At 44.1% G+C, this 15,364-nt stretch overlaps 1 protein-coding gene across 1 annotated transcript in view; it reads left to right on the top strand.

Moving 5' to 3' along the window:
* Edem1 (ER degradation enhancing alpha-mannosidase like protein 1) overlaps positions 1-6,556 on the top strand; it is a 30,154-nt gene extending 23,598 nt beyond the window's left edge. Inside the window, exons 11-12 of the mRNA XM_041633261.1 lie at positions 1,569-1,769; positions 2,813-6,556. Of these exons, the coding sequence (XP_041489195.1) occupies positions 1,569-1,769; positions 2,813-2,902 (291 nt within the window). The 3' untranslated portion in view covers positions 2,903-6,556. The remainder of the gene's footprint in view (positions 1-1,568; positions 1,770-2,812) is intronic.
* The last annotated feature ends 8,808 nt before the right edge of the window (positions 6,557-15,364 follow it).

Here is a 15,364-nt window from a genome sequence, read left to right on the forward strand (position 1 = left end):
CTGCTGTGCGCTGGGTATTGTACGTTCCCAGAGTTACAAAAGGATATTGCTGTCTTCATGGTTGTCAGCCTCCTGGAGAAGTTATTTGTCCTGTAAACAGAAATGAGCTCATGGCTGGGAACTGTGGGAACTGTGGTAAGGACTGATAGAAAGTCAGCTTTATGGTGGCGTTCTGGAGACTTCTGTAAGGAAGAAAGCAGTGCTTTTCTTCTTTTCTTTTTCCCCTGGTATATTGGACATTGAACTCAGAGCCTTGTGCAAGCCAGCCAGGTGTTTTACGACTGAGCTACACTCATGTGGTGTTGGTTCAGACCTGCAGCTGGGCTGCCTACTGTCCCCATACACATCGTCAGGCATGCCTTTGTGTGTGGGTCGGGGAGAGTGTCTGGGCCTGCTAGAGACCTTGGGATTGTTTAGTTCCTCTTCATCCTGCTCTTCTGAACTTGCACTGAGAGGTCAGCTAATTTGATTGAGGTCTTGGGGTGACCACATAGCTGAATGAGGCTTGAGCCTCATGTCCTGTACTCTTTGAGCTTCTGCATTCTGTCACAGACATGTGTAGTGCCTATATGCTTATGTGTGTAGCCTCTTTTCTGTCATGGCTACAAGGACACTTGAAAGGCACAGATTGAAGCAGCAGCAGTAACAATAGATTGTGTCCCGTAGTTCACTGGTCCTCAGACCTGGGGCAAACTAGCTAGCTAGGAATGAACCTGGGGCCTTGTTAAGACTTCCTTCACATTGAGTCTGAGTCTTTGAGAAAAACGGGCTTGAGAACTTAATTTTGACAAAAGCCTGCACTGATAATATGCAAAGCCATGTTACGGATAAGGTGATGGGTGTAATCCATGTTCTTCGTCTCCGATATCCCTGCTGACTATCTGTATATGAGGCAGAGGGTAGTTAGTTCTAGGATTCAGGTGAGAAAATTATGTGGGGAGCATTTATAGAAGCCTGGGCCTGGGTCCTGGCCCTGGAGTTTCTGATTCTCTGGTTCTTGACGGGGAGTGAGGACTGAGGCACTTCCAGGTTTCCAAGTTTAAACAAAGTAAATCCTGCATTGCAGCCCTGGGCTGGGAATCGAGCTGTCAGCTGATGCCTTTTCATCCAGGTTTGTTCCCCAGAAGCTCAGAACCCTTGGCTGTGAGTTAGTTAGAAAAGCTCTCCAGTTACAGTTGTAGGTTTCTTCTTAGATTTGGTGCTGGGGATTGACCTCAGGGGCTGGGTGTGCTTTGTAAGGACTTAGAGCCACATCCCTGTTCCAGTTCTCTGCAGTTCTCTCCCTTCCCCTTTTCTCTTCCCCTCTCCTCTCCCCTTCTTTTCTCCCCTCCTCTCTCCTCTCTCTTTCCCCCTTCTCTCCCCCCACCTTCCTTTCTCCCTCCTCCCCACTCCCTTTCTCTTTTTTTCTTTCTTCCATGGCTAGCCTGGAACTCACTGTGTAGACCAGGTTGGCCTCATACTCATAGAAATCTACCTACCTTTGCCTTCCTAGTGCTGAGATTAAATTTATAAACCACTGTGCCCAACCAATCCCAGTTTTCTTCTTGCTTCTTTTTCTCTGTGTCTAGCTGTTTGATGAAGAGAATCCAGTACACAAATCTGGAACCAGATACATGTTTACAACAGAGGGCCACATCATATCTGTTGACAAGCATCTTCGGGAATTGCCTTGGAAGGATTTCTTTGAAGATGGAGAGCGGGACCAAGAGGAAAAGTTTGTGCACAGGCCTAAGTCTCAGGAGTTCAGAATCATTAACTCCAGTTCTAACGTGAGTTGCTTTTCCCACTGCGTGTGGGAAAGGAAAATATTAACTCCTTTGGCATTCAGAATTCTGACACGAAATAGATGACACATTCAGATTCTGTAATTTGACAAGAGTTCCTAAAGAAACCATTTACATCGGTGGCACTAGGCTCTAGGGAAACAGGGACTAGCAGTACAGGCATCAGTCCTGCCTGGAACCGGGACCAGCAGTACAGGCATCAGTCCTGGCTGCAGGGGGAGGTAGAGAGTGGTACAGCATTCTGGAGAGGTAATCGTGAGAGGAGAGGCCACTGGCAGGTTCCAGTGCTTAGATTTAGCTTCAGTGATATTCAGGAAGGAAGGCAGCTGTATCAACAGCAGATCCCTTCCCCATCTCTTCATCTGATGCCTCGAGTCGGGTATTGTAATTGTATTTTGATGCAAGGTCTCAGTTATTAATGGAACACAAGCTGGCTTTGGACTGTGTGATGGAGGCTGGCCTTGAAGTCTCCTGCCACTAATGCCCAGTGCGTGCTAGAACTACAGATGTGTGTAACTGTGCCTGACTCTTCCTGATCTCTTATTGGTGCACCTCCTTGGCTGCTTCCACCCAGGCTGGAGGGCAAGAAAGAGTGTTGCTTTCACCCATGAAAGCACATTCCTCCGGGTGAGGAGAGGGTCCCCAGGGAATACTTCAGGAAGACTGCTTACCACCCTCCAGGAGGACAGGGAAAGCAGTCACTCTTTTTAAAATCATCTTTTTATTATTGTTTCGTGTTTTGAGACAGGATCTCATGTAGCCTTGTCTGGCTTCAAACTTTCTGTGTAGTTGAGTCAGGGCACTAGTTCAGGGACATTGGCAGTTTCTGGAGTCGTTTTTGGTACAACTGGAGGCTGGAAGTTGTTTCTGGCCCCTTAGGTAGGGAAGGCGAGGAGTGCTGTTCTGTTCACTCCCCTCTAATACACCGAGCAGCTTCCCATAACAAAGAAGCTTCTGTCTCAGAATGTCACTTGCAGTGGGTTCGAGTTTCTTGGGGTTCTAATCCGAATCTACTTTTGTCTTCCCAGTGCAACCGTGTTCCTGACGAGAGGAGATATTCCCTGCCCTTGAAGAGCATCTACATGCGCCAGATCGACCAGATGGTTGGCTTGATTTGACCTGCTCACCTCAGTGTGGTCAGACCTTAAACCAAATCCAAGCATACCAAAACCTCCTCTAAGATGGAAGGGTTGGAGTCTGTTGTCTGTGACGCTGTAGAAGTTTCTGTCCAGCTCTTACCTCTGGTTGATTCTTGCACCTAGTGTTTCCCTTCTCTTTAATAAAACACCCTATTTTTCTGAAGGATACCATTAGAAATGGGAAGCTATGTGGGAGCTTCTTGTGACATGCTGATGTTCTTAAGCACAATGGATGCGCCTCTTTGGATTGTTCTTCCCAACTTCACACGTAGAATGCCCGTCTCTTCGCGTTGTCTCCACTTGCTGTGCTGAAGTATTGCTACCTCTCTGCTAGAGGATCAGGGATGAAAGTCCTGTGCAAAGGTCCTGAGGTTTACTTGGCATCACTACTTACAGCAATGCAAGTCTCATCCCTTCTCTCTCTTATGTGATCATCATGCTGTTCCCAAATAGCCAGCCATGATTTTGGATCACATGGTCTATTTATGTCTTAAAGTAATTTATACAGTGTTATTTGTTTTAGTGTAATGGTCTAACCGGAAATCCTCCAGGTAGCCTCTAAAGTTAGATTGGAATCTACGAGATAACAGATCTTTTGAGCTATAATGCATTTATTTTCAACATCAACTTACCTGAAGAACTCATGGTTCCAGAACCAGGTGCCTTCTAGGGAGAGGAAAACCTTAGGATTGTGTGAGCTTCCATCTCTTGTGTTTCATAACCAAGGATGCTCAACGCTGACCATCTTTGGGTTAGACTTCTGTTCTTGTTGGCTTATGTGTAGTGCCAATTAGATAATCAGGGACAAAGAAATGATCAGATGACTTTCTGACATCCTTGAGCCATTTCTCTATGTGATACAGGCTTTAGATTAGTGCCTTATGGGTTTTGTTTGGGCCATTGGCTGTCGCAGCCACTGTGGTGACTGTTGACAGCTGGTTTTGTATTGCCATATGATAGAACCAATTAAGAGCAGGGTGGGCATGAGGAGGATTCCTGAAAACCAGTTTGTCAGTCTTTGCCTTTTAACCTGTGATTTTAGCCAGGCATAAAGGAGGAAATTAAGAGGAAATACTTTTTATTCTCTTTAGCAAACAGAAAGCTCTCTGAATTTACACTGACTGTTCCTAAGAAACCGAGCTGTGTCTGACCCCGAGCCTGACCTCCTTGCATTGTGACATGTCCAAAGGCATCCTAGGCAAAGGGCGGGGCATCTATGAGAAAGCCAGTCCAGCCTCACGTGTCTTGTGTCTTCCCTGTACTGTTTATACACTTAAGATTAGTTTGTTCCAGTGTTCTGTAGCCAGGAAAAAATGCCTCTGAACTATTTGATTTTAGTCAAAAGAGAGAAATTCTATTCTTCAAAATGTGTTACTGTTTTGAAAAGAGATATGTCATTCAGTTCTTGGCATTCTTAGAATGGGGATTTCAGTAGTGAATGTGACACCTTTTAAACACTTACTATGCAATTGGTTTTATTTATTTGTTACAAATATTAAATGCTTCTATTTTCTTTGATTTCACAAGTATTGTTCTATATGTATCAACAGTGTCTCATCTACTGTACAAAAAGCTTTGAGAAAATTATTTTATGTTTTTGTTAATTTAGTAAAAGTGTTAAACATGTGCATGTACAGGCGTGTGTGTGCGCCCCTCCCTTTTTAACCTTTGCTCCAGGCAAATTCACGTGTGACTGTGAACAATCCACTAGGGACAGTTGAAGACCTTTCAGGGAAGAAGGCTCTGTCTTCGTGCTTCTCTTCTCTACTGTCTTCCCATTTCTTTGGTTCTGTGGCAGCAGGAGTGTGTGGCAGCACCCAGCAGTCTTCTCACCTGGCCTTCACCTATCACAATCGGGTGGGTTTGGGTTATTTCTTCTCCCTGTGCTCCTAAAATAGTGATCTGTGTCTGCAAGTATCATGGTGCCTTGGGTGCTCTCGGGGTACAGGCAGCATGCAGTGCATTTTATTGAGTCTCAAACCCTCTTGACTTTTGGGTACTGGACTTTTCACCTGTTGAGAAGGCTGGGGACAAGTAAGACATTGCCTAGAAGTTGTAGTTGCTGAGCTTCTAGATTGCTCAGTGATTGTGGGGCCAGATGAAGAACACTGCCTGGTGCCAGTCATATAAAAAGCATTTGAGTCAAGTTCGAAGCAGACTTGCTTGCTTTCTGAACAATCAGAATGTCATCAGCTGCGATGTATATCTTGTAGTGTGTTTGCTGTTCCTTCTAGTCTGCGTGCTGAAATATGGATAGAAATTCTCTAATTCATTCATTTGTTTCAAGAATACCTGGAATGTAAACAGACAGCCTCGCAGATGTTTGAAACATCTGTAGAGTGGACCATGCTTATGTTCCCAGGAGTAGCCAGTGTCTAGTGCCCAGTTCAGCCAGCATGTTTGAAGTGTAGCAAGCTGCCTTCTGGTTAGGTGTGGTAGAGCCTGGTTCTCCTATAACCAATAGGCTTTCTTTAGCTGCTCTAAACACTGTGACAGAGAAACTCCATTCTCCTAGAAGAGGGGACACAAAGGAATGCTTGATGGCTCTCTGATTGCTTTGGCCATTATGGAAAACAGGTTTGTTTCTTAAAGCTTCCCTTTAGTTTCTTCCTGATCTGCCAGAGCTGGCTTTTTGTAACTGAATTGCTAGGACTTTTCTTGTCTTGGATTGTGGCCTCTGCACATGATATTCAAATAGTTTTCTGTGTGCTGAAGGGAAAGCACATGAGGGTAGTACCTCCGCAGGTGAGTGTCAGGGACTCCATATTTTCCTGGTGTGATTAAGTGCAGATGTCTCCATGCCATCTCTCCTCTCACCCCTGTGGAATAAACTATCCCTCTTAGCCATCTCCTCAGCTCGGTCGGTGGATGGGTGCCCGCTGTAGCTCTTCCCTTTGGGTCTTGTAGACTCTACATCAGACAACCTTCTCTTCAGGGCTCTGAGGTCTTGCTCTCTTGACATGTACACGTTTAGTGCTGGTCAGAGGCCAGGCCTGAGTGGTCACTGCAGTCACAGAGTGGCTGAACAAGGGACTTGAGAAGAAGGTGCTGATCTTTGCTTTTCTGTTCCAGCTGTCCAGCACCTACTCCAGTGCCTCTTCCCTGCGGGGCAGGGACTCCTTGTGACTTGGAGAAGGCTATGTATGGGGGAGGGGTGCAATGTGGCCCTGATTAAGCAGGGCTCAGGGTCATGGTCCCTCTTGAATTTGGATGTGAATCTCCTAAAGATGTCGAGTACCTGTGAAACCCTACTTTTACTACCTTGCTCTTTCTGAGAGGTTTTCAGGTCTTTTGTTTTAGCGTTAAATAGCAAGCCACAAAGCTGTGTTTTTATTTATTACACACACGGAACGTAAATCTGTTTTTACAAAACAAAAATCTAGAGTTGGAAACTCTGGGATAACTTACCGAGATGCACAAATGCTTCTCTCTCTGTGTGATGTGCAATATGCTTGACGACCATCGATACTTTATGTTTAATCTGTAAATAAGAAATGTATTTAAATTAAATGGGAGATTTTTGTAAAAGGACCAAATGTTCTTTTATAAATGTGCTAAGGAATATCTTGCTCATTGAAATTTATTAGGATTTTTATGAATAATTTTTATTAAAAGATTCTTTTTTTGAGTTGTCACTGTGTTTCTCCTTTGAATACTTGGATATATTCATTTTTGTGCAGGAAAAGGGGAAAGTCCTTTAGAGAATGATCGGCTTTCATGACTAAACTCTTTAGATTTTGTTTTGTAGTTTCCCTCAACAGCTAAGCTTTGAGACATTTCTCTCCAGTCGTCTGTCACAGCCTTGTGTTTGAATAATGTCCTTCACTGTGGACGCTGTGGACTTTGACATGTCCCATTGCTACCCCCTTACTTCATTCCCCTCCAGTGGTTCCTTCTCAGACTTGTTACTAGTTACCTGTTCTCTGTTGTAGTGGTGCTGGGCAGTGATGGCACACGCCTGTATTCCTCACTCTCCAGAGGCTTGAGACTAGCCTGGGTTACCTATCTGTAAAAACAAAACAGGGTCCCTTGGCTGGTGATATAGGGAACATTGTCCTCAGGAAGCTTGAAGAGCTGATAGAGGTCTGCCCTCCCTTTTTGCACTGCTTTCTCGGGTTTCTGGTGGTAAAGTTAGCAGATGCTTTTTGTGGCATTTCAGTGTGCCCATCTTCGGGCCATAGGCAGTTCTGAAAAAAACGAGGACCAAGCAGTGCCAGAAGGCTCAGGAGAGAGCCCTAAGATAAATATTTGCTTTCATGGAAGAGCTTTACCAGAGAGGGGGCTCAGCAATTAAGAGCTCTTCCAGGGCACTGGGGTTAGAATCATAGTACCATATCAGGTGGCTCACGACCTCCTCTGTCTTCAGTTCTAGAAGATCTGATGCCCTCCTCTGACCTCCCTTTGCACCCACACAAATGTGCCCATGAACACATTCATGCACACATTCGCTTATGTACACACAATTTTTTTTTTTTTTTTTTTTTGCTTTTTCGAGACAGGGTTTCTCTGTGGTTTTGGAGCCTGTCCTGGAACTAGCTCTTGTAGACCAGGCTGGTCCCTTTTTCTTAAGTGCTATACCATTCTAAGGTGTTCTGACTGTGAAGTGCCATGGGTTTGTGCCGTCCTCATAAAACCACACTGCTCCAAGTTCATGGAGACAACAAACGAAAATCACATAGATACTGTCTCTGGTGTCTATCCAGTATTGAGGTTCTTTGCCTCAATAATTGTGAGCGTACGTCCTTGACCAGCAAGTATCGAATGGTATGGAGCAGTCGTTTGTGGAGACAGAGCTTCGTGGTTGAGAGCCAGGGACTGTGGGTCCTAGCTTTGCACTGTCATTAGCAAGTTAAAATTATTTTTATTAGTTTTAATTATGGTCCCTGTGTGGGTCTGTGCATGCGAGTGCAGGTGCCTGTGGAGGCCAGAGGCTTCAGATTCTCCCTGTAGCTGAAGTTTCACATGGCTGTAAGTAGCCCAATGTGGATGCTTTGTTATGTTGCTCAGGCTGGTCTTGAACTTGATCAGATCAGTTGATTCTACCTCCCCTTTGCTAGGAATAGGGAAAGCCTCACATCACCATGCCTGGTTGTGACAGTTTGACACACAGTTTTTAACCAATTATCCCCATATCTCCTTTACCCTCCCTTTATCCCCTTAACCTCTTTTCAACTTCCCATTAAACTCTTCTTCCCAAGCCCTGCTTCTACTTTGGGTTGTGTGTCAATGAATTTCCTTAGGGTTGCTTTCATGAGCATGGGTGAGGAATTATATACTGGCATAGGGGCAGCTTAGAAGCAGCTATATCACTGAAGTAAGGCTTCCTTCCTTACAGCAACACCATTAGCTGCCTGTAGCTCCTTGGGGAGGGACGTGGTAATGGACCCCGTCTTGTACAGGTGTTCGCTTTGCCGGAGGTTCATGTGTGTAGCGGCTGTGTTGTCTCCAGCAGAGGATAGCTCACAGCGTTCCCACCCATCCCCTCTCCCAGTTCCCCAAACCTTTCTTTGGAGGGCGGGTATAGGAATATTGAGGCTCATTTAGGACTGAACAGTCTGACGGCTTCAATAGTCCTGTCATGTGGAAGAGGGCATGACAGTGTGGTGGTGAAGAGTCGGACAGATTCCCGTGTGTGAAGTATAGCTCCTGGCGTGTGTAAGGTACCTGTGTTTCCTATAACAAAGGTCAAGGTGTATTTGCTTCCCAGGATAGGTCTTTGTGTATATTTATTTTTAAATGTTGTGTTTATGTGTGTGTTGGGGTAGGGTCGCATGGGTGTAAGTTAGAGGACAACTTGTGGGAGTTGTTCTTCAACTCTCTCGGTCTTCGGGATTGACTTGGTGACAAGTGCCTTTGCCCACGGAGCCATCGTATAGAGCCCTAGAATATATTTAAAAGCATGTATGTGGTCCTGGGGTAAGCCCAGGGCTTTAAGTAGGTATTCTGTCACTGAGCCATCTAGTTTCTTTTTATGTTTTTATTTTTGCCATCCTGCCTCAGTTTCCCGAGTACTTGAGACTGCAGGTGTGCACCATCACACCTGACTTCAATGGGCCTGAAGGAGGTGTGGGCTAGGCTTACATAGGCTTGGTGGGAAGCTCTGTTTTGTCCCTTCTGAGTGTGTGACTTGGGTTCAGTTGTTACCCTCATGTCATTTCTTCGTCATACCACCTGGACTCCCATGATCCTTAGGAGGGCAGAGTATGCTACAACCCCATTGTGTCAGAACGTGTTGGTGGCAGCATCTAAAATCTTTCCCTGTGTTACCTCTACCACACTCTTATGTCTTAGCACATGAGGCCCAAGTGGCAACTGGTAAGAACTGTGTCCTCATGTCACCAGTCTTTGTGGGACCCACCTGTCAGATGTAGCTTGCACATAGGTTAGCAGCCTTACACACACACCTCAGTGATGGAGGCAAATTCTATTTCTCTGTGTCTACCTGTGAATGCACTGGGGAAATAATCTTTCCTATAGTCAACACTGGACCAGTCTGGGACACTGACCTCCAGTTCTTTTGGGAACCAGTGTTAATTGTCTCTATTGTCTCAGGGGAGAAGCGAGACGAATGTTCCCAGACGACACAGTGCCACATGTCTCATCTCAGGGATACCTTCCCAGAGAGAGAGGTTGGGTTGGGTGGGCAGACCTGTAAGCGGAGGCTGCTTGTTTGTTCCCGGCCACCCAGACCTGAAATAATCATACAGAAACTATATTAATTAAAACACTGCTTGGCCTATTAGCTCAGGCTCCTTTTTAACTAACTCTTACATCTTAAATTAACCCATTCTTATTTTGTATTTTACCTTGAGGCTCGTGATTTACCAGTAAGGTTCCAGGGCATATGTCTCCTTCAGCAGCTACATGGCAGTCTCTCTGACTCCGCCTTCTTTTCCTCCTCTATCTCTGCTTGGAATTCTTGGCTTGCTCTATTCTGCCCTGCCATAAACCCAAAGCAGCTTCTTTATTAACCAATGGTAATGAAACACATTCACAGCATACAAAGGGGAATTCCACATCACAGACCTTCAAAGTACTGGGAGCTGGGGCCCTCACTGCTTCAGACAATAAAGACCTTTTCACCTCAACTTGGAGTGTTCTGTGTGACTCTGTGGGTGTGGGAAGAGATTACTTTGGGGGGAGAGGGTCTGCACTGGCTCTCCACACAACAAAGCCCACTTGGAAGAGATTCCTCAAACACCATCTTGACAAGTTGGACTTTCTTTGGCTGAGATATTTTGAAACTCAGCCCTGCAGAAACTGGTCTGGCGGTGGTAAGCAATTATTTCCTTACAGAACATGGACTGACAACCTGAAAGCCTGCTTATGAAAGTTGTTTGTTTTTGTTTTTAGAATCAGCTTCTGTTGTTCAAAAACCTATCAGGACGATACTTTTTTTTTTTTAACAAATGTTGACTTTAAATTTTTTTAAGATTAAAATTGTTCTGTGTGTTTATTGGCTTGAAATTGTTTTCATAAACATATTTTGATTATTTCCCTTCTCCAGCTCCGCCTAGATTCTCCCCACCTTCACACCCACCCTACTTCATGATTTCTATTTGATGTTTGATTAACTATGTATGTGACTTTGTGTAGGGTATGTACAAGTGTGCCAGGTGCCTGCTGAAAGCTGAAGAGGGTGTTGGACCCATTGGAGCTGGAGTTAGAGGCAGTTGTGAGCCACACTATGTGAGTGCCAGACACTGAACCGAAAGTCCTGAAAGAGCAATATGCACTCAACCACCGAGCCGTCTTTCTAGTTTCCAAACCGTGGCATTAAAAGTTTACAACTGTAAAGGGTTTTTGTTTGTTTTTAGATTTTGCTGCTAGGAGTAGAACCCACAGCCTTGTGTGTGGTAAGTAGGCATTCTACCACTGAGCTGCACTGCTAGCTCTTAAGTTACTTATTCAAATGTATCTATTGAAATCTTAAAAGCATTACAATTGATTGTGTACCCTCAATTATTAAAGCATGTGTTTCCATAAATTATTGGGAATTTTTAGATTGTCTCTTTTATTATCATTGGGAATGTCCATTCCTCTCTCACCCCAGGAGTTCAGTGTCTTGATTTAGAATAATCCTCTGAAGTCTTACAAAGTACACTGCAAGTGTGTACAGTTTGGCAAATACTCTACATGGTGGTTTGTTGACTTTCCTAAAATTGTAAGTTCTACATATTAAAAACATCAGGGTTTAGCTAACATTGTCATTAATATAAAACAGCATGTATATATAATTATTTAAGTTTTTATAAATTAAGCTAGGTGGTGGTAGCACAAGATTTTAATCCAGGCACTCAGGAGGCAAAGGCAGGTGGATCTCTAAGTTTGAGGCCAGCCTTGTCTACAGCAGTGATTCCCAACCTTCCTAACGCTGTGACACTTCCTCATGTTGTGGTGACCCTCAACCATAATTTTTTTGTGGGGCTGGAGAGATGGCTCATAGAAAAGAGCACTGACTGCTCTTCCAGAGGCCCTGAGTTCAATTCCCAGCAGCCACGTGGTGGCTCACAAATATCTATAGTGGGACTTGATGCCCTAATCTAACATAAGGTCGTACATGCAGACAGAGCCCTCATATACATAAAATAAATCTTTAAATTTTTTTTTATTTTTAATTATATATTTATATTAACTATTTTTATTTAAGTATTTCATTTTTATTTTTAATTAATTTTGCCATTGTTAAGAATTGTAAATATTTTTGGAGATAGAGGTTTCCCAAAGAAGTCAAGACCCACAGGTTGAGAACTGCTGGTCTACAGAGTGATATCCAGGACAGTCAGGGCTACATACAGAGAAACCCTGTGTCAAAAAACCAAAACATAAAAAACAAAAAACTAAAAAATATTTCAGTATTGTTTTTATGTATATGGGTGTTTTGCCTGCGTCCAAATATGCACTCTGGCCCCATACAAAAATATTATCCATTCTTTGTCCTTTGGATATAAGAAATCGATTGATGACAGGGCTATTCAAAGCAGAATTGTATGTCAAAATAAAACAAAAACAGCCCAAACCAAAACAACAACAAAAACAGCACAAAACAAAAGAGGGAAAATTACCACACTGCACATCAAAAGTCAACAATCTACGCCGAAACGTTACAGAATAAAGAGCAAGGAACAATCAATTTATTCATTGTTCACAGCTCACCCAAACTAAATCCATTGCTTAGAGATGCAAACAGTTGTCGAAATTATATAAAACGTAAGTGACATAATTTTGCTAAAACTTAGCATAAAGATGTTGTAAATACCTATAATTTTATATCACCGACTTTTTTGAAAAAAAAACATTTATTCAATTATTTCATTTTCAGAATCTGTCAGGTATATTTTGGGGATCTCAGGAAAGGGGGCAAACAAATGGAAGTCCTGGTCTGACTAGCAAGATGTTTTTGATGGTGGGTAGCAGAAAACAACCTCGAGATGAGCAAGTGGGTGAGTGAAACAGGCTATAGTACCAGCACTCAGGAGGGTGCAAAGTTCAGGTCAACCTCACCTAGCAGGAGTGTAAGAGCCAGCGTTAGCGCCGATCTGCCCCGAAATAGTATTTGTCGGGCAGGACAGGGCTGCCGTCCATATGAATTCAGAGCAGCTGTGACTACATGTGCAAGACCTTTGCAAAAACGTGTCAGCCCAAACCCAACACGCTTGTGGCGAGAGTTCATGAAGCCCTAGCCATAGTTGAGGAGCTATTGGTGGCTGCTGGCAGATGGAGAAAGCCTTTGGGCATGAGTTTCTCGAGAGACTGTTCATGCACCGCCAGGTAGTCCTGCTCCCATGCACAAGATGGTAGCACTGAGTGACTCGGTGTTAAAAACAAAGGACAGGAAACAGAGGAGCAAACAGCGGAGGACTAGGGAAGGATCCGAAGGGAGGAGCTGGCATGCATTTGATCAAAACACATTCTATGCATGTATGAAATTCTCAAACAATTAAAAAAAAACTGAGGGAAAAAAATGACGCATGATAAAGAAACAGGTGGAGGACGGAGTTTCTTAGATGCTTTGCCTAAGGTTGGCAGCCCTGAGGAGATTGTATTTGTGCAGTGGTCTGACGGAAGCGCGCGTAGATGTCTGAGGTAACAGTTGTCTAGGATGAGTGGGTGAGAATGAAGGGCCCCTAGCCCTCAGAACGTCAACAGAAGGCCCTTCCAGGCTCGCTAAATGGAAGCATTGCGTTCTTTGTGGGGTTATGATTGAGATCGCTCTCAGGTTCGTGCCCATGACACACTTCATTTCAAAGCCAGGCCCTGCTGCCTCGTTCTCAGATTTCGAATCTCTGACTTCTTGGTTTCCGCGTGGAATACATGAGAACAGGCAGCTGCTGGTTACTCTCTGATACAATCAGCAGCCCGAACCTAGTTTACTCTGAGTGTAAGTGCCAATAAAGTCTATCTCTTTGTCATATTTACACAAGTAAGTGACTACCAGCTGCCAGCACAGCAGGAGGCTCACGCTGATTATTCATCTGTGGCACTAAATAATGACAACTGAAAATATATCATATCAGGAACACCAACTACAATGAGTTTATCCGTCTCACCAGAGGACCATAAATGTCCCCTCCTCTGGATCTATCGAAGCATTACCCCAAGACTGAATGCGGCAGCCCTGATAACTAGTCTCTCAGTCACTTGTCATGAGTCTCATCCAGGAAAACTGTCCTGCCTCTGTCCCTGGAATCAAGCTCAAGCCCAGTTTTCCTGACCAGGACTCTCAGTCCTCTTGAAACTGACCTTCTAAATGCCCTGCCCCCAGCCTTGCATCTGGCATCTCTGCTGGAACAGCTCCGCACCTGCAGTTTAGACGATGTCTCCTCTGGTACCCTACTGACATCTGCACCTGTGTCACCTTGCTGATGCTGACTTCAGGATTCTGTCTCTGAACTTTGCATCCTCTTTGAAGCCTTTCTTAGTCATCCAATGATGTATCTCTCATGTATATTACCATGGGAACTGGATATGTGACCTGAGAATTAATGCCAATAATTCACATCGGAATGAAAGGACCTATACGTGCCAATGGCCAGCCATCAAGTGAAATTAGAATTTTTTTTTGACAAATTGTCAAATTAGATGAAACTAACATAGCTTGTGAACTTACTGCTATTCAATAAATTGACATGATAGAAGGATCTGGATTTTCTGACATAATAAGCTCATAACATATCTTCCCATATCACAAGCAAGTGGACTGTCATTCTGGTCCACTTCCAGTTCTGTTTGATACCCACATGTCCCATGTTGGTGGTCAGTTGCTGGCAAAAGATCAAGCCAGTCAATATTCCACATGTGAGGGGGAGGGACGCATGAGCTGAGGAGCTATTGACAGTCCACGGCTTCTCTAAAGATGTGGCTCCTGATAGGTTGATCATGTCCTAGTGGCTGGCCCCACAACCATAATTATATGGTCAGTACACATTGGAGTTTGTTGTTTTTTTAAAAAAAAACTAAGTACATAAAGTTGGGAGAGTGTGGCAGGTTGGGTGTGAACTTGGGGGGAGTTAGGGGAGGAGTGAGAGGGGATATGTTCAAAATGCATGTATGAAATTCTCAAAAATGAATGAAACTATTATATTTTTATTCTTTGAGAATTTCACACAGCATATATTTGTCATAGTCTTTCTCCCACCTCTCAACTCCTCCCAACCCACCTAATTTTATGTTTTTTCTTTCAAAAACAAAAGCAAAGGGAAAAGCTACCGAAGAACACTGAGTCTGATTTGTGTTGGCTAACTACTCCTATGCTTGGGGCCTGGCCTGGAGTATGGGTGACACCCAGTGTCACTCTTTCAAAGAAAGTAGATTTTCGTTTTCCAAAAACCATCATCTGTGAATAGCTCATTGGCTAGGGGTGGGACTTTGTGCACAATGCCCTTCCTTTGTTTTAAGATTTTATCTGGTGTGAGGCTGTGCAGGTCTAACGCATGCTGACACAATCTCTGTGAGTTCCCATGTGCATCTGCCATGTTGTGTCTGGAAAATGCTGTTTTCTGAAAATAACCCATCTTCATCTTCTGTTGCTGTGAAAGGACACCATGCCCAAGGCAACTCTTGAAAACAGAAAGCATTTAGTGGGAGCTTGCTTACAGTTTCAGAGGCTTAATCTATTATAATCATGGCAGGGGGCATGGTGGCATGCAGGCAGTCATGCTGCTGGAGAAGGAGCTGAGAGCTTTATATCCTGACACTCTGGCAGCCGACAGAGAGGGAGAGGGAAAGGGAAAGAGAGCCTGAGCCTATGTAGGGTTTTGAAACCACAAAAACCCAGTGACACACCTCCTCCAATAAGGCCACACATACCCCAGCAAGGCCACACCTCCTAATCATTCCTAGAAGTTTGTGTTGGCTAATTTTATGTCAACTTGACACAAGCCATCAGGAAGGAGGGAGCCTCAAGTGAGAAAATAGCTCCATAATATTGAGCTGTAGGCA

Source organism: Microtus oregoni, unplaced genomic scaffold (genome assembly GCF_018167655.1).
Source record: "Microtus oregoni isolate MIOR12 unplaced genomic scaffold, Mior012 000002F_ref0000024, whole genome shotgun sequence".
Classification (NCBI taxonomy): domain Eukaryota; kingdom Metazoa; phylum Chordata; class Mammalia; order Rodentia; family Cricetidae; genus Microtus; species Microtus oregoni.